Below are 22,837 nucleotides of genomic sequence, written 5' to 3' on the forward strand. Positions count from 1 at the left end.
TACTCCCTCTAACCTCACTTTCCAGATAGAGTACTTTCACTTAACTTCTTGTCTTGGTTTTTAGACCTGTAGAATAATAGTGACTGTATCTTTACATTTGGTTTGATGGAAAAGGGAATGAACCTTGAAGACAAATAGTCCTGGATCCCAGCCAATGTGAGAGTTAGCTTTAGTTTTGTTATCTGTAAAACAGGGACCGTAATACTTTTCTGGTTACATTAAATGAGGCAATGATTATGGGTAAACTGCCTGGCTCACAGAAGGCACTCAATAAAGCCTAACTGTTTTTTCCTTTCTCTGAAGTCCTCAGTGTCTTCCTTACTAGTATTTCTGCAGTTCCAGGAATCTGCTTTCATGATCCTAACAGCCTGCCCTCCCTAGACGTAGCTGACTCAGAGATAGTGGAGTAAGCACAATTTTCCATGCAATTCTATTTTTTCTATAAAACCAGAACATTTTATTAAAAATAAGTAAGCCAAATATTTAACACCCCTATATTGAAATTGAATATGTTCGGAACCAGGTATTTAAAATACCTGAGCTTTTTGTTTTGTTTTGGGGGTTTTTTGCACTTCACTCTGTTCTCCTTGAAAGTTTTCTGAATCTCTATGGCAGTACATCTAGCCTTGGAAACAAAGCATCCAGAGCGAGCACTTGACCACTTTTCAGGAGAACAAAGCTCTGTCTGATTCAACCAGAAACCAGGTTTTGTTTTTTGTTTTTCTCTACTTTGGGCATTGACATGAATCCAGATTCAAACCCACATCTTCTAACGTATGCCGGTAGGACAATTACACTAACCAAGTGACCAAAATGCCATTTTCATGCCAAGGTAATCATAAAAGGTATGAAATATCAGAATGTTGATATCTCTGGCATCAGAGAGCCTGGGTTTAGACCCCAGCTCTGTCACTTATTAACTATGCAACCTAAGGGAAGGTAACTTCTCTATGCCTTTGTTTCCTCATCTGTCATGTGGTGATAATAATGGTACCTCCCACATAGGATTAATGTCGGAATGAAATGAGTCGATGCATGTAAAACACTTAAAGCAGCTCCTAGGGACTTCCCTGGTGGTCCAGTGGTTAAGACCCTGCGCTTCCACTGCAGGGGGCGCAGGTCCGATCCCTGGTCAGGGAACTAAGATCCCGTGTGCTGCTCGGTGCGGTCAAAAATTTAAAAAACAATTAAAAAAGCACTTAAAGCAGCTCCTTGCACAAGTTCTTTGTAAGTACTATTATTATTTTTGCTATGATTATTTTGTTAATGATCTCCCTTGTTATGTTGTCTCTATCAACATACGCAGGTGGACACTTTTTCTCTCCTCTCATAGTGTCTATGTCCTGGAAGGGTGCTATTCTAAAACTATTCACTTGTTCTAGAACTGTTCACTTGTCTGTGTCCCCATGGACCTTCAGGTCTTTGAGGGCAGCCCTGTCCTTTTAAAATTTCTATGTGCCCTCGTTATTGAATACATTAATCTGAGCTAGAAACTATGTAGTTAGATGTTTTCTGTCCAAATTCATATTTTATACAATTAAGCAATGGATTCCATGAGAGCCTTTTTATGTTAATAGTACGAGAACCTAAAACATTGGTTAAGCCAGCCATGCCACTTATTGGCTGTTTGACCTTGGGAAGATGACAACATCTATCTGAGCCTCAGTGTTCTCATCTGTCAAATGGGTAGAATGATGTAGTTTTTAGGGTGGTCATAAGAATTAAATGAGATGATATGTGTCTAATGCCTGGCACAGAGAAAACTTTCTTGTTAACAATTACGATTTCATTCTTTTCCCTTTAATCCAAAGTGCTGCTCAACAAGAATTCGAAGACAACTGGACAGGAACCTCACCTTTCATAAAATGGTGGCATGGATGATTGCACTTCACACTGGTATGTTCATTAAGATATTTGAGATTGCAAAGAAAACTTGGAACCAGAGTGTTCCCTCTAAGATATTTTTAAAATAAGGGATCAGCCTTTGCAGGTAGATTAGGTGGTGATTGGACATGTATTTTTTGAATGAGTTCTGTGAAAAAATATTCACCACTCTTTCTGCCATCCCAACACTAGGATTTATTCCTTCAGGTCTTAAAACTTTTATCCCTTAGGCTCTTCTGATAAAATCCCAGTGTATTCACCCTTTTACACGCTTTTTAACATCAAAATTGTTTGTTAGTCCACATATGAGAGCTTTTATTCACTCATCTTTTAAATACTTGGTTGAACATGTAGATTCATGGATTTCTTGCAATAACATTACAAGGGCCACAGCCCATAAGTTGAGAATTTCTTAAGATAGCCCTTATCAGCTAAACACTTTCTTTTTATTATTGTTTATATATATGTATATATATATACATATGTATATATGATAGTATTCATGTGTTTATGTGTATTTTGTGTTATTATTATAATTATTAAGGTGGTGGTATTGGTGTAAGAAGGGATCCTTATCAAATCTCCACTAACTTATCGTAGAGTCAGGGGCTGCAGCCAGAAACCCAGCTACAAATAAAATTGTACACACACTTCACCCTCTTTGTTTCTCTTCTCTGCCCTCTTCAGCGATTCACACTATTGCACATCTGTTTAATGTGGAGTGGTGTGTCAATGCCCGAGTCAACAATTCTGACCCTTATTCAATAGCACTCTCTGACATTGGAGATAAGCCTGGTGAAACTTACCTCAATTTTGCTCGACAAAGAATTAAGGTAAGCCTCTTATTTCCTGATTCAGATGTTCTCTAGACCATTAAAACTGAGGATTAGATTTCAGTGAGTGAAGAATTCTACTTGGTCAGAACAATGACAATGACAAAAGTTGACTAACTATCAGAGGGACAATTCTGTAGGTTCTAAGAATGTGGCCACAGAGAACATGTCTCCCACACTCCTGATCCCATATGTAGAGGGTCACTAGATGTTCTCCAGTTTCTTAAAGTCACCTGTAAGAAGGTGTATACGTGGAGCCTGGAGTAACACAGGCTTATCCATGGCAATGCCCAACAGTCAAAGAAAGCCAGGAACATAGTCTAGTCAAACAAAGTTGGGTTTATTACTTACTGCAGCAAAGAGACCTCACACTATGAGGAAGTCTGGGGCATCTCAGGAGGGTGTTGAGAAAGGCTTGCTGTGGGACTTGTGTTAGATGATTCAGGAGGGGTTTCAGGAAGCAAGCATTTGCTCTGGATCAGGTACGGTCAGGAACTGGGGACAGTTCCAGCGTTGGGTATCTTAATAATTTTTTCCTAGGAGGCAGAAGAATGGGGTTAAATCTGTAATAGGTCAAGAAGCAGCAGTCACCCATGTTTTTGTCTTGGCTCAGATAAGATTTCAGAGTGGTCTCGTTTTTATGTCAGTCCATCACAGTGACAGAATGACCTTGTCTGATGTTGGTGTTCTATGAAATTGTTTATGTGAAATAGGGAACCCTCTGGCTGAGGTGTTAATGCCAGGTCAGGCACCAGCTGACTTCTGTCAGCAATGCTTTTCCTCTTTCTTGCCTACAACATCTGAGAGGTGGCCTATTTCTGCTAATCGCTCCAGGGGCAGCCAGGATTTGGGGAATCCTCAGGCAAGGACTTTTTCCCTTCCAGCAGTTGCTGAGGCTTTCTACACTCAGAGGGAGAAGCTCTAAGTCATCTTCATGTGCCCAATGGTTTGGGAGGATAGCCGAATCACATCACTCACTATACACCAAATTCCAAACATGTTTCCTTGTCTGTTTAGAATAGATTACAAGAAAAGTTCCATGATTTTGTAGAAATAATTACCCTCAGGCTGATATAAAAAATTTTGCCTGGTCTATTTAGGGACAGAATTAAACCACATCAAATAAAATAGAAATTCTTTTTCTATAATGTCTTGGATAATTTTTCTTTTACTTGTTCATTGTACAATGATACATAAGGGTGGCAGTGTGAACATATCAAGTGAGCTGACACTGCAGTGCTGTGCCCAGATTTCTTCAGATCACTTTTACTATGTCTGTGCTCCCCTACCCTTCTGTGTGCTTTCACTTTCAATTTCCTGTATTTGCTTTTGTTCCTCAAAGGACTGCCCTGGGGCTACTGGAGTCCCTTTGCCCATATCTGAAAGGGCCTGGATAGCTATCTCGCTGAGCAGCTCTTAACCAATAACTGATGGGTGCAGGCCATGAAAACCCAGCTTCCTTGCCTTGAGTCAGGATAAACTCTAAGGTGTAACTTACCCTCCACAGTTCCGCTGCAGCATCAGGCTGAAGATCTGGCCCGAGATCATCCTCTTTCCTATCCTATTAACCATTCCCTTACCAGCTTCTTCCGGAGCACATTCTTTCTAAATCCCTCACCCATGAATCCTCATCTCAGGATCTGCTTTGGAGGAACCCAGCCTAAGATGTTAGGCATGCACAGAACACATTTACAAACTAAGCACTATGACACTTTTCCAATCAAAGGGAGAAAGAGCTTCAGACCCTTTTAAGACATATAGCTGATACTTTATTTGATACTCCCTTAGAACTATTTCTGTGTATCAGCTGATATTTCCTATGATACCTCAACCACGTGAGACTTTTTTAAATTTGGAAATATCTATTCCAATTCTATACCACTCTGTTGGGGGGGTGGTTAGGATAATCTAAAGGGGGGCTGAAAATGCCTATTGCCTTATTCACTGGACACTTTATGAATAGGTAGCCCTGCGTTTGAGAGCCTACAAATAATGTGTGTGTGTGTGTGTGTGTGTGTGTGTGTGTTACAGAATCCTGAAGGAGGCCTGTACGTGGCTGTGACTCGGCTGGCAGGCATCACTGGAGTTGTCATCACACTCTGCCTCATACTGATTATCACCTCCTCCACCAAAACCATCAGGAGGTCTTACTTTGAACTGTTTTGGTACACACACCATCTCTTTGTGATCTTCTTCATTGGTCTCGCCATCCACGGAGCTGAGTGAGTATTTAAACTCCAAGGCCCAAGTATTTTATGTCCATCAGTTTCCAGATGTGGTGCTCTGTTAGAGGCACCGTGACTTCCCTGTCTTTGTGTGGTCAGCCTGTCTGCTGAGGGAGTATGAGGGGAAAACAGAAGTCACTCTGACAGAAACCACTCAGCACCACTTTAGTTTCTGGTACCCGACTCGTAACTATTCATAGTGCGGTTATTTATAGCAAGCTTGAAAAATATACCAAAGTTTTGAATATCTCTGCAAGCATATAGAAAGCACGCTGAGAGTGCTGGCAGGGTCTTGGATGTCTCCAATGATGTTTCCTGTGGCTTAATCCCTAGAGAATTAGACAAAGTCCCAAACCAGAGAGGTTAATGATTAATCAGGTGAAAGGGTTTGCTGTCGTTCAATGAGTTTTTTTGTTTGTTTAATTTTATTTATTTTTGGCTGCGTTGGGTCTTCGTTGCTGCACGTGGGCTTTCTCTAGTTGTGGCGAGCGGGAGCTACTCTTCCTTGCAGTGTGCAGGCTTCTCATTGCAGTCGGTGGCTTCTCTTGTTGCGGAGCACGGGCTTAGTTGCTCCACGGCATGTGGGATCTTCCCGGACCAGGGCTCGAACCCGTGTCCCCTGCATTGGCAGGCAGACTCTTATCCACTGAGCCACCAGGGAAGTCCCCGTTCAATGAGTTTTGATTCAAGCCAATCATTCACTGATTGCCTACTGTGTATGAGGACCTATCTCAGGCACTGCGGGGAATACTAGAAGGAGAAATACATGGTTATTGCCTTCCAGCATCCTAACATAATAAAGGGAAAAGCTAGCTTCTATTGAGCATTTGTTACAGACATGAAATGTTTCTTTTAATCTCCAAAAGGTAGAGATGCCCTTACTATCCCCATTTCCAGGGGAAGTTGTAGACAAGGAAACAGACTAAAAAGGGTGAAGTGTGTAGCCGAGCCACTACCAGTTTATCCGTGGCATAGCTGGGGTTGGAGACCAGATGGGCTAAGGCAGGCTATGATGAATGCTCTCATAGAGACACACGGTGCCTGGATGTGTGTGGTTGGGAGAGTTTGCCTTATTGGGACCCTTCTTTCATACCAGGCTTCCTTTTTCCACTCTTTCACACTAGCTGATTCTGCCACCTGCACGCAAAAGCAGGCCTGGGAAGTTCCCCAGTGGGTATGGGGCTCCAGATAACTAAGGGTGGAGGAAGTAGGTGTCAAGGCTCAATGACTCTGGTCTGAGTCAAGTCAGCCTAGAAGTGGCTGAGACCTGAAAAGGGGAAGGGTGGAGAGAAGCAGCCTGTGGCAACCCCTCATGTGCATTCTTTTTTTAAAATTTATTTTATTGAAGTATAGTTGAGTTACAATGTTATGTTAGTTTCAGGTGTACAGCAAAGTGACTCAGTTATACATATCCATTCTTTTTCATGTTCTTTTCCATTATGGTTTATTACAGGATACTGAATATAGTTCCCTGTCCTCAAGTGCATTCTTGATCAACTTGCTGACCCTGACCCCTGGTCATCTCTTTCTAAGCACCGAAAAATCTGTGTAGACAAAGACTCTCTTAACTCTCCTAAAAGCATTTGAGTATCTTTAAATGGGACTCGGTCATCATCCAGCTGTTTCAGAAAATCCTAGAGAAAAAAAAAAACAACAACTGAATTTCTTCCCCTCTCTAGCTTAGTAATTCCACCACTTTACGTTTGTATAGTTTCATAGATATGTATTTTCCTCTGGAGCAGGCAGAGGAGATATACGTACCCCGTTCTCCATCTGAGGAGAATCTGCTACTTATGCTGGTTGGCTGATTGCTCGGTCTCCTGGCTAGGTAGCCGCTGAACTGGGATTAAAAGCCAGGTTTTCTGACTTCCGGTCCTGGCATTGAGAAGAGAAGGAGAAAATCAGATTTTTTTTCTATCACTTTCTCCCCAAGTGAACTTGAGCATTAAGAACTTTAATAGTTATCATTTGTTGGACGCTGACTTTGTGTCTGGCGTTTTATATGCATCATGCCAATTGATTACTAAAACGAACTTTTAATGAGGAACTGATACCTATCTTATAGCTGAAGAAACTGAGGCTCAAAAGAAGTTAAATAACTTGCCCAAGGCCACCAAATTAGCAAGGGGTGGACGCGGGATGTGAAACCAAGGCTGTCTGGCTTGGGTCCAGAATTGCTTTCACCAAATCATTCTGCTTCTAATTCCCTGGTCTCTCTAAGCCTCAGTGTCCTCATATGTAAACTGAGAGTACTAATACTTAACATTTCAGGCCTGTTATCAGAATTACCTGAAATAATTTGTGTACGTGCCTTTCCCAGGCTTGGCACATGATAGATGCTCAATACATGGTAATTCTCTTCCCCAAGACCTAGGGATAGAAAGCGATGGTTAGTGACCTTGAACTGAAACATCCTCTGAATATACCAACTGACATAATAAATTTTAGGTCCCCCAAACAAACTTTTACAAAGGGCCTTCTGTGTCTCTTCTTATTATATATTCTGAAGACCTAGTCATTTATGTTCCTTGAGGTCAGGGACATGACTTACTCAACTTTGTGCCTCCCTCCCTCTGTTCCCACTCAACCTGGATTGTCTTATGTTTTAGTAGTTGCTCAATTAATATGTATTGAATTGAAGTGAATGGGCTCCGAGCACTTCAAGGGACACACCATCAGCGTTGATGTCTGTGAGAATGGCATAATCGCTACAAAATTAAGTCGTCTTAAGTGGATTTCAACGTTTTGGTTGAATTTAGACAATTTTGAAATAACAAATAAAGGATTTGTACTAAGCCTCAGGGCTACTGTATACGGTTGTATGGGTTGTCAACTGCATAAGGGTGCCTGGCCAAGGGGAAAGAAATTAGCCCATGCTCTGCTGGCCAAGCTCTTGCCTCTAGGACTGTCCTCAAAGAGGGGGCATCTTGTTCTAATTTGCACAATGGTACTGTATGGGCCAGCGGTTGCTCTGTTAGATTTGCAGTTTTTCTCTTTTTATTTGTTTGTTTATAAACGAGAATAATACTTGAAACAGAAGCACAAATGTTGCCTTTCAGAAAACGTGTATTGATGATCCAAAACTTACCCTCTATAATGTTACATATAAATATCCTTTGTGCCACTGTACATATTTTTTTTCTTTTTCTTTTTTTTTTTTGGCCACGTTGCACGGCATGTGGGATGTGGGATCTCAGTTCCCCGACCAGGGATCGAACCCGCACCCCCTGCGGTGGAAGCGTGGAATCTTAACCACTGGATCGCCAGGGAAGTCCCCATATTTTTTTTTTCTGTTGCTAAAGATCATGCATTTTCTTTCCCTTCCTCTAATCTATTTGGAGGGGGCAAGAAGTATTACTTTTGAGTGAAAAGTATAGGACCCATATGAGAATACTAATAAAAATATGTCCAGAATCTCAGAAAACTAAGAATTTAATCTCTTGTTTCTAAATGGTCTGGACTTACATTTCCTCCTCAGGCGAATTGTACGTGGGCAGACCGCAGAGAGTTTGTTGCAACACAAGCCAAGAGAATGTTATCAAAACATCTCACAGTGGGGAAAAATAGAGAAATGCCCAATCCCAACGTTCTCTGGGAACCCTCCTATGGTATGTACAATTCATTGTAGCTATTATAGTTTCATTACCAACAATCTTCAAACTGTGTCTAAGAAAGAGATACAAATGTCATAGAGTTGTCCGTTATGAATGCCATGGAACTGCTAGGATGTTATAAGTATCCAGTGTTTTTCTGCTATGCTTATTGTCTAGAATTAGTTCTTGAAAAGTAAGCTTTACATTAGTCTGTTATGAACATCCTGATATAAAACTTGGAAAAGTATTGTTTTTTAAAGTGCTTTTGGGTTCAAGAAGTTCTACCTCTTCTCTTCTGGTTGTGACGGCCACAATAATACCAGTTAATGATTTTCAGAGGGATTCCATCCTGAGCTGAGTTGGAAAGCTCAGATTATGATTTATAAGGAGTCAGGAGCCTCTTCAGATTCCAGGAAGTAAGACTTTCTATACAGCTTTCAGAGCTGGGAAGGAAATTTGTGAGGTGGCACATAGGGCTGCCATTAGGTATCAGGAGGTCCCGTCTATGAGGCATAAAGGAGGCTGCAGAGCCAGGTTCACGCCAATGGCCCTTCATGGTAGAGCAGGAGTGTGGCAAGGATGACCAAGGGGAAAGATGCTGAAATATTTACCTTTTGTTGGGAGCTCTGAAGAACTCCGTTTTGTTTATTCTCAATATCTCCGTTCCATAGAGTGAGCAGTGGACCCTGTGATCTTCATACCTTTTCCCCCATTGGCAAGCAATATACTTTATTGGTTATTATGCTAGCCATTGGTATAAAACTAAGCAAAAATCAACTTTTGTACAGGGCTTCTGAACAGGATGATTATTTTGTCCTTAAACACAGTATAATATAAAGGCAAATTTCCCATCCCATTTTCTCCTTCCTTTTTTCTGACTCTCATAATATAGGAGTACTCTTCCTCTAGAAACTGCATGCTGTCTGGGGACTCAACATCTTTCAGCATCCTTGCTCATTAATGAAAGCAAGCAGACACATCAGAGAACTACCCCCACTACATGCAGACATCAAGAGAAAGGATTAAAAGGGAACTCTATTGCAGGTCCTCTTATGAGCTGGGGAGGGCACATTTCCTTGAAGACAGCTGAAGTCAGCGTGCTGCTACCTTCACAGGCACCTACCTCAGAGGAGCTCCTGGGTTTCTGGGGAGATTAGAAGCGATGTCCAAGATCTGGCTCCATTCAATGGGGCCCCAGGTGGCAGCCAGGACATCGATGGATGATGCTAGACCGTTTGAAAAAACTGTCCCATGAAAATGAAGGCCAGTAGGAGAGCATTTATGACTTCCGGGCAGATATTCTTCAACTTAGGCTGGAGATAGGGACATTTGGGTCTCTCAACTTCCAACAATAACTTTCTTAAAAAGTTTCATAGAAAGATCACAGGAGAGACTATGGGAAGCACTCCGGGATTTTTTTTTCCCTCTTGGAATCCCTTCTGGAATGTTGTATTTTAGATGATATCGACTTCTAAAATTCTTTGCTACTTCAGATATTCATCTAGGAACCTAACTGACTGAATCCCAGGATGGATCTGTTTGGCCTAAATGTTTTTGTATAGCCAGTAATGCCACGGGGTAATTCCAGTGTTCTGAAACACTGCAGATTCTGACAAGAGAGAACCCTAGAGAAAGTGCATGGCATAGCTCCTAGAACTTGCCAGGATATTGGAGGAAGAGCTAAATTCTAGCGTGGAATTTCTCATCTTGCAAAGAATGAAGCTTTGCCTATGTGACCAAGAGAAAGTAATTGCAACGTTGCATTAAAAACATGATGTTGTTGAAATGCTATCCTTTAGAGAAATGTTAATTCCGAAACCAACCTTACTCTGCTGTAGGGTTATTGCAACTCCTATTGCGACAATAGGAGGAAATCCCATTCTTGTGGGCAGTTCCTCTTGGGAAAGTTTCATACTGTAGATATAGTTCCCCAATGTGGCCAAGGAGAATGTTCATTTTTACTGGCTCAAAAATTTATTTTAACTTTAGATATTTTCATGCATTCCTTTATAGAAGAAATTTACTAATCTATTATGGAATATTTAAACAAACCAAAATAGGTGAACTTGACTTCTAAAATGTTTTGTCCCCATGAATCTTTTATCAACTACCGCCCCTTAACACATCCTTTTTTCATTGTTTGCTCTGATTACAGACTTGGAAATGGATAGTGGGTCCCATGTTCCTATATCTCTGTGAGAGGTTGGTACGGTTTTGGCGATCTCAGCAGAAGGTGGTCATCACCAAGGTATTGGCTGGGTTAGGAATTACTAATACTATCTAACTGTATCATGGACAAGTCTATCCAAGTTCTCTATATCATTGTCAGATCTCACTTTTACTCTGTTTCTTTTGATTAAACTTAGGGCAGAGAGATGACCTACAGTTTGTTTCAATGTACCTAGCTTGATAATCACATGATTGGGCCTTTTAATTGGGGAAACTAGAAGTTAACATTTTCTGTTGAAAAGTGAATCCAAATGTTTTGTGTAAATGAATCTGTGTGTGTGTGTGTGTGTGTGTGTATGTAGAGGGGAGGAGCATAGGGAGATGATGTGATTAGTTAAGAGTAAAGAAGCAAAAGAGGTGAGTTCGAAAGGTCATGCACTGAGCCTTAAAATATTCAGATGCCAAAAGAACCAGGGAACCAAGGGCAGGTCTGGTTGAGATGGAGACAGTTTCCCAGGTCCTCTTTACCTCCTTCTCTGTGCTTTGTATGCAGTCACAGAGTATCAGAGTTAATGTACTCAAAGTCTCAAGCGAGCTAATAACTAAACTGCATTTAGAATTGAGTCCGCTAACTTCAAGTATATAGTGGTTTTGCCCCACACGTCTATGCTGCTTCTTATCATTAAATAAATAAATATCCAACTAAATAAATAGAAATGGAATCGCCTTATTATAGTTTCAGGAAACATCAGACAGGACTATTTTTATCAAATAAAATTTAATTAAGTTCAGTTCAGAAAGTATTTACTAAAAGCTTACCATGGGTTGCTTTCGCAAAACACACAAAATCTTCCACTCCACCACCCTAGCTCTTCTTTCTTGGCCTCTGTGGAAGGTCATAGTAAAGTTAATCCTGCAGGCATTGGAAACCTTGAAATATAGGAGGCCACAACAGTTCTCCTTTTATGATATTTATATTGCACTATGAGAAAAAGCCCAGAGATCAGCAAAAAGAGCCACCACAAAATTTCCCTTACTAGACTAGAACGAACTAACCAGACAAGTATTTCCCCTAAGCCTATTTCTAAGGCAGACTTGTTTGCCTGTGAAGAAAATAGGTACTCATTTTCTTCTCATGTAAACACACATAAGAAACAAGGTACTATCCAAAAGTATTCTGGTGACAACGCTGTCCACTAGTGCATTTTATTCCCTTCTATCCCGATGTTCCCTGTGGTAGCAAAATTGCAATATGGTAGAACTCTTTCTCACCACACAAAATTGCAACGCGAGCCACATAATTTTCAAAGTCATTTTCATCAATTTTTATGTTCTGTTTCAAAACGAAGCTCTACACCTCCTTATTTCAGTGATGAAGGGAAGTTGGTTACAGCCTTGTCATATAAGTTATATTTGACTCACAAGTTTTGGCAATTTTTCTTAAAAGGATTTCCTGTGGTCCTACTCCTCCTCACCGGTGAAAAGAAAAGCTCGTCTATATCAGTCAACATTAGGAAGCTGCTATTTTGTTTCTATTGATTTTTCTTTCCTTTGATGTCCCTTGGTTTGTTTTCAGTTGCACGTATAAAGTCCCTCTAGGATCTCAGGAATCATCAAAGAAACATATTACTTTCTATATTACAATGAAATCATTTTGTTAAATTATTTACCAACTTACCAGTTGATGGACATTTGGACTGCTTCCAATTTTTTTTTGCTGTTGTAAACAAAGCTGTTATGAACATTCAGGTACATGAAGAAGGAGGATGGCAACAGGTGGGTGGGGCCTGGCTTTGGGAGAGATGGATGGTGTATTCCCCAGGTAGGGAGAAATGTATAAACAATGCATGGAATCAGGCAGGTTCAAGGTGGGACTTGGGACAAAGACAGACAAGCACCTTAGGCTTGGTTTGGGCGATGTTGCTGTATTACTAGCCAATGGGGTCTCCTTCTGCTTCCGTCCAGCTGCTAAGGCTCTTGATCATCCCTTGGGGAGATAGGAAGGCTGAGCAGGAAACCACCTCTTCTTTCTGTTTCTAGCAACTGCCTTGTCTTCTTAGAGAAAAAAAAACCACATTAAGCTGGTGTCTTAGGTTGGATTCCCTGGCAAAGACTCTGAGACAGAGAACTGCATGTAGAAGGCTTATCGGGGCATGTTCTCAGGAGATGAACCTGTAAAAGAAAAGAAAGGCAGGACTGGGGGAAGGAAATTGCTGGCCCGAAGTGGTTGCAACTGCAGCCTCAGCTGATCCTACAGGAAGTGCTGCAGCTGCGATGGCCCCTGGGAGTTGTCCCAAAGTGAGGACAAGGGCCAGGCCTTTGGATTCCTGCATCAGCTCATTGTTGGCCATGGGCTACAGCTGAGGGCAGTTGCCAGTGAGAGGCAGGTTTGCTGGAAGAACTGCTCTGTTGGCCCTGAAGAAGGGACCTGGGTGGGGCATCTTAGCTCAGCCTTTTATCCATATGGATACTGAAAAGGCAAGTACTGGGGGAAAGGTTCATTTCCAGAGACACATTTTGTTCCATAGGTGGTCACTCACCCTTTCAAAACCATCGAGCTACAGATGAAGAAAAAGGGATTCAAGATGGAGGTGGGCCAATACATTTTCGTCAAGTGCCCTGTGGTGTCCAGGCTGGAGTGGCACCCTTTCACCCTGACCTCTGCCCCCGAGGAAGACTTCTTTAGCATCCATATCCGCATCGTGGGGGACTGGACGGAGGGACTTTTCAAAGCTTGTGGCTGTGATAAGCAGGAGTTTCAAGATGCCTGGAAACTACCGAAGTGAGTACCAAGCGCCTATTACAAAGGTGCATGAGTTCAGGAAAAATGTCACTCTACTAGCTCCTGAGTCTGACAAAACATACAGATTCTACAAATATAGGGAGCTATCTCGGTGTTCCCCATTTTATACGTGTGCTGTGTTTATGCATATATGTATAAATCTTATATGAAATATAAAATGTTTGAATCAAATATTAATCATGGATATTCCCCAGTGCCTATAAATTTGTAAGGGTCAAGGCCAAGGTATATTAACTTGCAATCAAAGCTATACTTAAAATTTCATTGGTGTACGTTATTTGAGGGTAAATGCCAGACGTTACTCACTTGGCCTCCTTCTTCCCACACGCCTAACATGGTGTCAGGCACTTAGTAGATGCTAAAGAAAAGTTTGTCAAATAACTCAATGAATAGACCAACATAAAGTAGAGATATAAATTTATAAGATATTATGACATGGAAAATTCTCACTTTAATGTGCAGTGTAAGCAGGAATTTCAAGTGTGGGCTCACCTGGCAAGAGACACAGACATTTGTCTCTGTGTGTGTGTGTGTGTGTGTGTGTGTGTGTGCACGCACGCATGTGTAGTGGGTGAATGGGGGTGGAGACATGAAAAAAATACCCCTGAGAGTTACCAAATGTTTTCAGTTAGCTAAAAATTCCTCTTCTTACTTCCAACCCCGATGTTCACACTGAGTTGGTTACTTGAAAGCTATCTCACAGAACAAAGTGTCACATCAATACATTGTCCCAGTTTGAAGTGACATGTTGCACACCTGCAGTGGTAATGTGTGCCCCATCCTCCTCTGAAGAGCAAGGTATCCGTGTAACTATCTCCCCCCATGCTTCCCTCCAGGATAGCTGTTGACGGGCCCTTCGGCACCGCCAGTGAAGATGTGTTCAGTTACGAGGTGGTGATGTTGGTGGGAGCAGGGATTGGGGTCACGCCCTTTGCATCCATTCTCAAGTCGATCTGGTACAAATATTGCAATAAAGCCCCCAATCTGAGGCTCAAAAAGGTAGGTTCTTTTCTTTTTCAGAGGGCTTGGAGCATTCATCACAGTCTGCCAAGTGAAGCCCCAAAGAGCCTTCAGGGCAGAGGCTGGCAGAGACTGGGGGAAGTGAAGACAAGTTCTAGGTAGTTTCAGAGAGGCAGGCTTTGCACAAAAGGGCTATTTGATAAGTCAAAGGTGCTTCTGGGAATTCCCTGGCGGTCCAGTGGTTAGGACTCGGTGCTTTCACTGCCAAGGGTGCTGGTTTGATCCCTGGTCGGGGAACTAAGATCCCGCAAGCCATGCGTGGCACAGCCAAAAAAATAAACAAACAAACAAATAAATAAATGTGGTTCTGTATAAGCAGGCCTATTATTGAAAGTACAAATATACTGTATTTGTATAGCATTACTGGAAATTCAGAAGAGAGTTGGGAATAGAAAGTATTCACAACCCCAGTCCAGTAGTTATCCTTTTTGTAAGTTCTCTTCCAACATGTTTACATATTTTTAGAAAGCTGTATATATTGAGTATGTACAATTTCATGTCCTGCTCTTTTTAAAGCATATAGTATTTTTCAGTGTTGTCACAAGCTTGCTAATAATCATTTTCGATGATTCTTTCATGTTCCGTTGAGAGGATAGAATAATTTTTCTATCATCTTATGTTAGATATTGACATGGATTCCATTTCCAGCCCCCAGCACGTTTATTTGCAGGGGGAGGGCAGGAGACATGTCCTTTCGTGACACTTTTACTTTTTTACTTTCTTATGGCTGTCTCCTCAGAATAAAGTCCTGGGGGATTTTTTGGTTACATGTAAGTTTGGTTTCATTGCCCAGTAAAGGACATCTTTAATAAAGCTTGAGTCATTCTAATAGCTGTAGAGATAACCTCTAATAGGCACGTTGAGCTGACCTTGACTTTTCATTCTCCCCTTCCCCTCTTTTCGATGTGGAGGAGGTGCGGGTAGAACTACTTTTTCCCCTACGAATTCAGGGAAGTCTGGCAGTAGCGGGTAGGGAAGTAGCGTGGTGGCAGCCATGGCTCGTCTAGATCCTATTGGTCTTTCTGAGAGGAGGGTCAAAGGAAGCCGGGGATCCTAGGAGGGCAAGAGCAGACCCAGGGGGAAAGTGGTGGGCTAACGTTTTCTTCTTAAGCTACGGATTTCTGAGAACAAGCTGTTTATTTACTGCCCTGCCGTGTGAAGGCCAGAGCAGGTTCATGTGAGCTAGTTTGTCAAATATCTAGAGCTTTCTGAAAACCCATTTTTCCAGGCATTCTGAGCAGCAGGGAAAAGTGGAGGTGGGGAGGGTAGAAATCCATATTTCAATGCTGATAGGTCCCTATTTAAATATAATCTACTTGACTCACAGATATGGAGAAAGAACTGGTGGTCACCAGTGGGGAGAGGGAAGGTGGGAGGGGCAAGACAGGGGTAGGGGATTAAGAGGTACAAATGACCATGTGTAAAATAAATAAGCTACGAGGATATAATGTACAACATGGGGAATATAGCCAATATTTTATAATAACTATAAATGGAGTATAACCTTTAAAATTGTGACTCACTCTATTATATACCTGTAACTTATATGATATTATACATCAACTATCCTTCAAAAAAAGACAAAAATAAAAAAAGAAACATAATCTGCTTCACGGTCTGTCCCCCTCTCAGATCTACTTCTACTGGCTGTGCCGGGACACACATGCCTTTGAGTGGTTTGCAGACCTGCTGCAGCTGCTGGAGACCCAGATGCAGGAGAAGGACAACGCTGGCTTCCTCAGCTACAACATCCACCTCACTGGCTGGGATGAGTCTCAGGTGAGGACAAGATCCCCAATCTCAGGTCCCTCCCACAGTGCCCAGGGCTTACCGACTTCCTCTTGGTTATTGGAATGTCTTGTGTACTGTTTTTAAGAACAGTCGATGGGTTCGGGTGATCCAGCACATTCACTATGACTCAGTATCCCCATTTGTTCAGACGGTTGATATTAGATTCAAAGTTGGTATCTGTGGGACGGGTCAAAGCTAAGGAGCCTACAAGGGAATCAAAGCCATGACTTTGACCTTGTTAGAGCCATGTCTCCACCAGGGGTATCGAACCAGGTGGACAAGATGATCTACGGGGTTATGGGAAGAAAATAGAGAAAAGATCAGCTCTCTCTCTCTCTCTCTCTCTCTCTCTCTCTCTGTGTCTGTATTTATATATACACATGCATATACATATATATGTATACACATGCACATATATGTGTATATATTCCTTTAAGTTATGTTTATGCATGTTTTATACTATATATAATACATTTAATAAGGAGTCATAATAACTGGCAATAGTTATTAAGCATATGCTTGTGCCAAGTATTGTTCTTAGTGTTTACATAGATTGTCTAATTAAATCCTCAAAACAACCTTATGAAGTAGCTATTATTCTTTTCCAGATTTTACAGATGGGGAAGCCAAGGCCCAGAACAGGTTAGGTCATTTGTCCAAGGGCATCCAAATAATAAATGCTCCAGAACCTGTACTCTTACTACTCCTAGTAGCTCATGATTATCATTTGTAAATAAATCAATATATATCTAATGAAGGTGATATATATATATATATATATATGGGGTATGTGTGTATGTGTATATGTATATATGTGTGTGTAGTATGTGTATATGTATATATGTATATGTATATATACTTTCTCCCTCCTGAGACACTTAGCAATGGAAATGTGAATTTTCGATTGAGAAGACGATTACAGTTAATTACAATTATTGATAAGATAATCACAATTCACAAGACAGCCCCCCACAACAAAGAATTATCTGGCCCCAAATGTCCAAAGTGATGAGACTGAGAAACTCAGAAACAAGTTAATGATTCCCAGGGGGTAACGTCTTTCTAAATAAGGAGACATTCATGACTTGGCCTGGAAGCAGCATAACCGTCCCCCTGAGTGCGGAGGTAAGGCAAGGGTCCCTGCCTACTCCTGGCCACTGCCTCAGATGGCCATCCCCACACATCGGCTCCTCACCCAAGACATTTTTCACGTGCACCTGGTCCCTGTGAAAACTGACTTCTTCTCATTTAGGTTTTGGCATATCACTTATCATAGGTTCTCCAAGTCTTAGGAAAGGCTTGTTGCAAACGTAGGTCCAGGGACACATGACCATGAAAATTGCTGCTCCAGAAAAAGTGGTTTTAAGATGCCACTTCTGCAATTTAAAAATGAAACAACAACAACAAAATGTGATCAAAACGAAACCCAGGGGGGAAAAATGTATAATATATAAATTGCTTTGCAGTTCTGTTTTTTTCAAAAGCCAGACACAGTTTTTTAAGTGGGAAATCTCTTTGCATTGAAAAAGAGTTATTTTTCTTTGCAAAACTTTGTCCCTACAGGACTATTAAACCAGGGTAATCACCCTTCTTAACCTCTTCCATCCCATCATCCATTCCCTGTCCAGTGAATGTAAAATCTGATTTGATTGTTAAATAAATGTAATTAACCATTTTTATTTAAAAAAATACCTGTTGTTCAAACTGAGACCCCCTAGAATGGTCACAGGAAACAACACATGACTCTGCACACACACACACACACACACACACATATACAGAGAGTAGCTTTAGGCTTGGGTTGATGTCTCATTACATTACCAAAATATGAGTACATTTTAGTCTATGGTTGTCTTAATTCTTAGTGATTCTCCCAAAGGAGCGGGAGTATATTAGGGTGAGAAAAGACTGTCAGACGTACTGCAGAGAGAAAAACAGTGAGATAGAGAATTTAAATCCTACCCACACTTCAAAGTCTGGCTCAAATGCGGCCACCCTGAAACCTTCCCATATCCTCCCACCCGTGCTCCCTTCTTTGTCCTCATGGAGATGTTTGTGCCTCCTCTATGGTCTCCCTTTCTAGACTGTAAATTGCTTGAGAACTGGTTTGTTCAGTGTTGACCTTCTAGCTTCCAGCATGGTGCCTTGCCCCAAATACATACAGTTAGAATGGTAATTAGAGCTTGGTTTGTGAGATATGTAAGTATATCTGTGTGTATTTATACAGCATGCCTCTTTTGTCTGAATTCATGTCCTTTCCTGCAGGCCAATCACTTTGCTGTGCACCATGACGAGGAGAAAGATGTGATCACAGGCCTGAAACAAAAGACCTTGTATGGACGGCCCAACTGGGATAATGAGTTCAATACCATTGGGAGTCAACACCCCAAGTAAGGAGTTCCCCCACCAAGGTGTTCTTGAGGCTCATGGTCTACGTAAAGCAACAGCTTCCAAACATGGCTAGATTTATATATTCCAGAAACTAAGATACCTAGATTACCATATTCACACCCATAAAAGGTTCTAGATATCTCTGACTTCAAGAGGAAGTCTTTAAATCACACCAAAATTGACTGGAGAGTTCCAAACAAAGATTCCCAGGCTCCACCTCAGACTTTCTGAACCCTGTTCCCCCCAAATAGGCCCATAACTCAGTTCTTTTCTTTCACCTCCTAAATTTCAGTCGTGCATCTACTTCTATTAATTCTCTATGATTTATATTTATTACTAAGGAGACACTGTCCCCACTTTCATTTATAGTTTTTGGGTCCAAGATCATAAGTTGACAGATATTCCAGGTCCTTCCTGCCCTCACTAAAGCTTTGGTCATCATGAAACTAGATGTTCTATAATATAAAAGACAGCTCCCCACAACAAAGAATTCCCTGACCTAAAATGTGAGTAGTGCTGAGGTTGAGAAACTGTTTTAGGTCAGTTTTCATTGTGCTACTATTCCTTGGTATTTCTAAGTTTTTCCTGCCTACTGTACTGGCTGTTCTTGAAACTCTTATCAGTCATTTACACTTTAGAGTGAATGAGGCTTGGTTGGTTTCTTGAATGGATTGAGTGGTAAAGGAAAGTAGCTTAAGAAAGAGACAGGATGCAAAGGAAGCACTACAGTTCTTGCTTGTCTCGCAAGCTTATCCTCTTCCGTTCTCTGGATTTTCAGATTCTCCCTTTTCTTCTTTATAGTCGCAAACATTTCTCAGAACATCTCCAGGCAACCTTTATTTGCCTTAGTTTACTAGGACTTCTAACAGTGAAGCTCAAGAGGAGAAGTGCTACTTACCTGTCTCTTGGCTTCAGGCTCCATTTCCACTCTTCCATGCTCTCCTGTGTATTGTGGCGGGCTAGAAGTCTGAAAACTGCATTTCTAAAATCTAGAACACATGACAAACTCAAGAAATCACCATAAATACACTCTTTACGCCATTGCTTCTTACACTTTAATGAACATATAAATAAATCACTTGGGGAAGCTTTTTGAAACGCTGATTTAGTACATGTGGGGTAGGGCCAAAGAATCTGCATTCTTGGTTTTGAATAGATTTTTGAGTTTTACTGAAATCTTAACGTGAACAAGAAATTGGAAATACAATCACATCAAAGAACAAATTGTCACGGCTTTGACATTGAAGCCAAACCAATTTTGTAGGGCAGATTTCAAAAAAGTGTGAAGTTATAACAATTTAAAAACACCGTCGGCCTACTTTAAGAATCTGCATTCTTAAAAAGCGGACACCGAGGCTACTGGTCCGGAACCAGAGCTAGAGGAGCAAGGCTTTAGAGTCTAAAATGTTGAGGGATGAAGCCACACGAAGCTGTTGGCAGAGGGGGTGTTCCTGAAGCGGGTTTGTCCTTGATTTTAAGATGCTGGAGTGTTTGGGGACAGTAGCCCACAGGCTCACAAATTCACCCTCATTTTCTCTGTAGTAGAAGTTTCCGCAAACCCTGCTTGCATGTCATTTTTTCAGAGAAGTCAGCTGCCTTTTGAAGTGGCCGGCTGCCCGCCCCTCCCAGCCCCTCAAACAGGGCCGAGCCACGCTCCCTCATGGTAACCTGAACTCTGTCATTTGCGGAAGGACAAAGGAGCAGAGGGGACTCTGCCCTGAGGCCTGAAATCAATAGGAAATCCCCCCATGGGCTTTGTAATTGAGCTCATCCCAAAGCCTGAAACTGTCTTTTTTCTTTCTTTCCCAAAAGTACCAGAATAGGAGTTTTCCTCTGTGGACCGGAAGCCTTGGCTGAAACCCTCAATAAGCACTGCATCTCCAACTCCGACTCTGGCCCCAGGGGAGTGCATTTCATTTTCAATAAGGAAAATTTCTAACTAGTCTCTTCCATGAGGAAATAAATGTGGCTTGTACCGCCAAATGCCCCAATAATGCTAGTTGATAATGTAAGTTCCCTCCTTTAAAGAAAAAGAAAGAAAGAGAAACTATAATGTGATGATTTGCCCTGAAAGGAATGTCAAAGATTGTTTCACAGTGATAAATTTGCATTTGTATGGGGCTTTATGGTTTTCAGAGCAATTATATACACATGTTTTCATTTTGTTTCCTCACAGTAATTCCAGAGAAAGGTAGGGCAAGGATTCTCAGACTCAGGTCTTAGGATTAAAACATGGGGACTCAAAATGGTGAAGTAGGTTCCCTAAGATTAAAGCTGAGACTGGCTCTAGACCATCTGACTCTAGGTTTGGTGATCTTTCAGCAATACCAGGCTGCCTGGAAATAGGTTTGTATACTCCCCAAAAGAAGAAGCAAACCAGAGAGTAACTGTTCATATTCCCTTTTGTGTCATCTTTGTTATCATTATTGTCCTATCAAAGGAAATTTTCCAAATAAGAGATATATATTCTGAGAGTGATTCATCACTTAATGGTGACAGCACACTCCAGTTTACCAATGCAGCAGCCTAACTGGGTCAGAGATTCCTCCTACAAAAGAATATTAGACTGACTGGAATTAACGTATGCCCCAGCAGAGAGTGGATATTCAATGAAAGTTTGCTGAATGAATGAATGAATGAATGAAAGGACATTTAAAACCATACAATGCCAGGGTAGAAGTAATTGAAAGCTTTAAACGGAATTATCTGAGGAAATCACTTCTGAGACTCTTGTTGACCAAAGGAACCTGATTCTCTTGAAGGTAAAGAACAGGCTAAGGTTAGTAACCAATAGGTTATCCTGTCCAAACATTTTTATTTGAAACATGCAGGAAAGGGAGATAGAGGCAGAGAACTGAACTCCTGTCCTAACTCTGGCTGGCTCCTTTAGTCCTGCTCCTTATGCTATGAAAGAAATGCAAACTGATTTATTGCCGGAAACGGTCTCCTCCAGCCAGCACTTGTGAATCTGAAAGTAAGAATTGTGACAAATATGTATCTGATACGCCCATCTGCTTTAAATAGCATCCACACTTTGTTTTACTTAAATACACATGCAAAAGAGATCTTACTGGTGTAACTAACGATTTATTGTTCTATCATCATGATCATGATGAAATTTACATCCCAGAAACTAAAATCCCTAGCTTACTGTGTAGGTATTGGATTCATACCCAGTAGAATGTTCTGGATATCCGTGAGTTTGAGAGTCTCTAAATCACTGTTAATGTGGCCAGAAAGGTTTTTTTTCCCCGCTCAGGACTGCTCCTACTTCTGGGAACTAAAAACAGGCTTATTTGTTATATCCTCTGGGGCCACAGATATTTAGAAGTATTCAACTTTGATAATGAGAAAGAAAGAGAAGGGAGCAGGGGGGAAGGGCAGAAGATGGGGTTAGGAGGAAAGGGGAGGGAAGGGGGAAGAGAATAGAAGGAGAGTGAGAGAAAGCAAAAAAAGGCAAAAGGGAAGGGTAGGTGAAGGGGGTCACTTTCTACCCCAGATTTCTTTCTTTTTTTTTTTTTTTTTTTTTTTACCCCAGATTTCTTAAAGTCTTATACATATTGAATGTAATTGCAGGAGCTACACACATATTCATTTTATTTTGATAGCATATGGTATTGAATCTGAAATTCTGGCCATGAATTTGATGCTGAGTGGGCATATTCAGGGGACTGGGCTGAACTAGTAAGAACTCAGTTGTTCCTTTGGGTTTCCAGGATGCCCCGGGCACTGAGGGTCGGTCCTGACAAGTCAGGCTTGCTTTGAGAATGTCACCTCCCCACAATGTCCCAAGACTGTTTCTGCAAAGAGAAACTTAGGTCCAGCCTGTTCCCACTGCACCCCAGGTATCAGTTCATTCATTCAACAAACTTTTATTGTGCTATTACTATGACTCGGGCTCTGTGTTGATAGCTTGAGTTCTTTACACCAAAGTGTGAGCCAGAGGGGGAACCAGAGTTATAAGGAGTCTGACAATCTGGGCCCTCGCTCACCTGTGTGGCATAAGTAAAACCAACTCCATTTGTTGCTCTGAAAATGTTTCTCCAGGGTTTTCTATTTTTGACACCAACAGAGTTACCAAAATAGAGAGATCTGCCCTGTGTTATCCTGGTTATGAGGTGAAAAATG

The 22,837-nt window shown here is 41.4% G+C and overlaps 1 protein-coding gene across 3 annotated transcripts in view; it reads left to right on the plus strand.

The window, feature by feature from the left end:
* The window catches only part of CYBB (cytochrome b-245 beta chain), a 112,561-nt gene extending 90,352 nt beyond the window's left edge, over positions 1-22,209 (plus strand). For 2 of the 3 annotated variants that reach the window (XM_082446533.1, XM_082446534.1), the window contains exons 5-14: positions 1,812-1,896; positions 2,572-2,717; positions 4,749-4,939; positions 8,421-8,550; positions 10,691-10,783; positions 13,233-13,486; positions 14,344-14,506; positions 16,160-16,306; positions 18,584-18,708; positions 20,522-22,209. In XM_082446533.1, the coding sequence (XP_082302659.1) occupies positions 1,812-1,896; positions 2,572-2,717; positions 4,749-4,939; positions 8,421-8,550; positions 10,691-10,783; positions 13,233-13,486; positions 14,344-14,506; positions 16,160-16,306; positions 18,584-18,708; positions 20,522-20,648 (1,461 nt within the window). In that variant the 3' untranslated portion in view covers positions 20,649-22,209. The other variant, XM_082446535.1, reaches the window with a different exon arrangement.
* Positions 22,210-22,837: the final 628 nt, after the last annotated feature.

Source organism: Balaenoptera physalus (genome assembly GCF_965194825.1).
Source record: "Balaenoptera physalus genome assembly, chromosome: X".
In the NCBI taxonomy this organism is placed as follows: domain Eukaryota; kingdom Metazoa; phylum Chordata; class Mammalia; order Artiodactyla; family Balaenopteridae; genus Balaenoptera; species Balaenoptera physalus.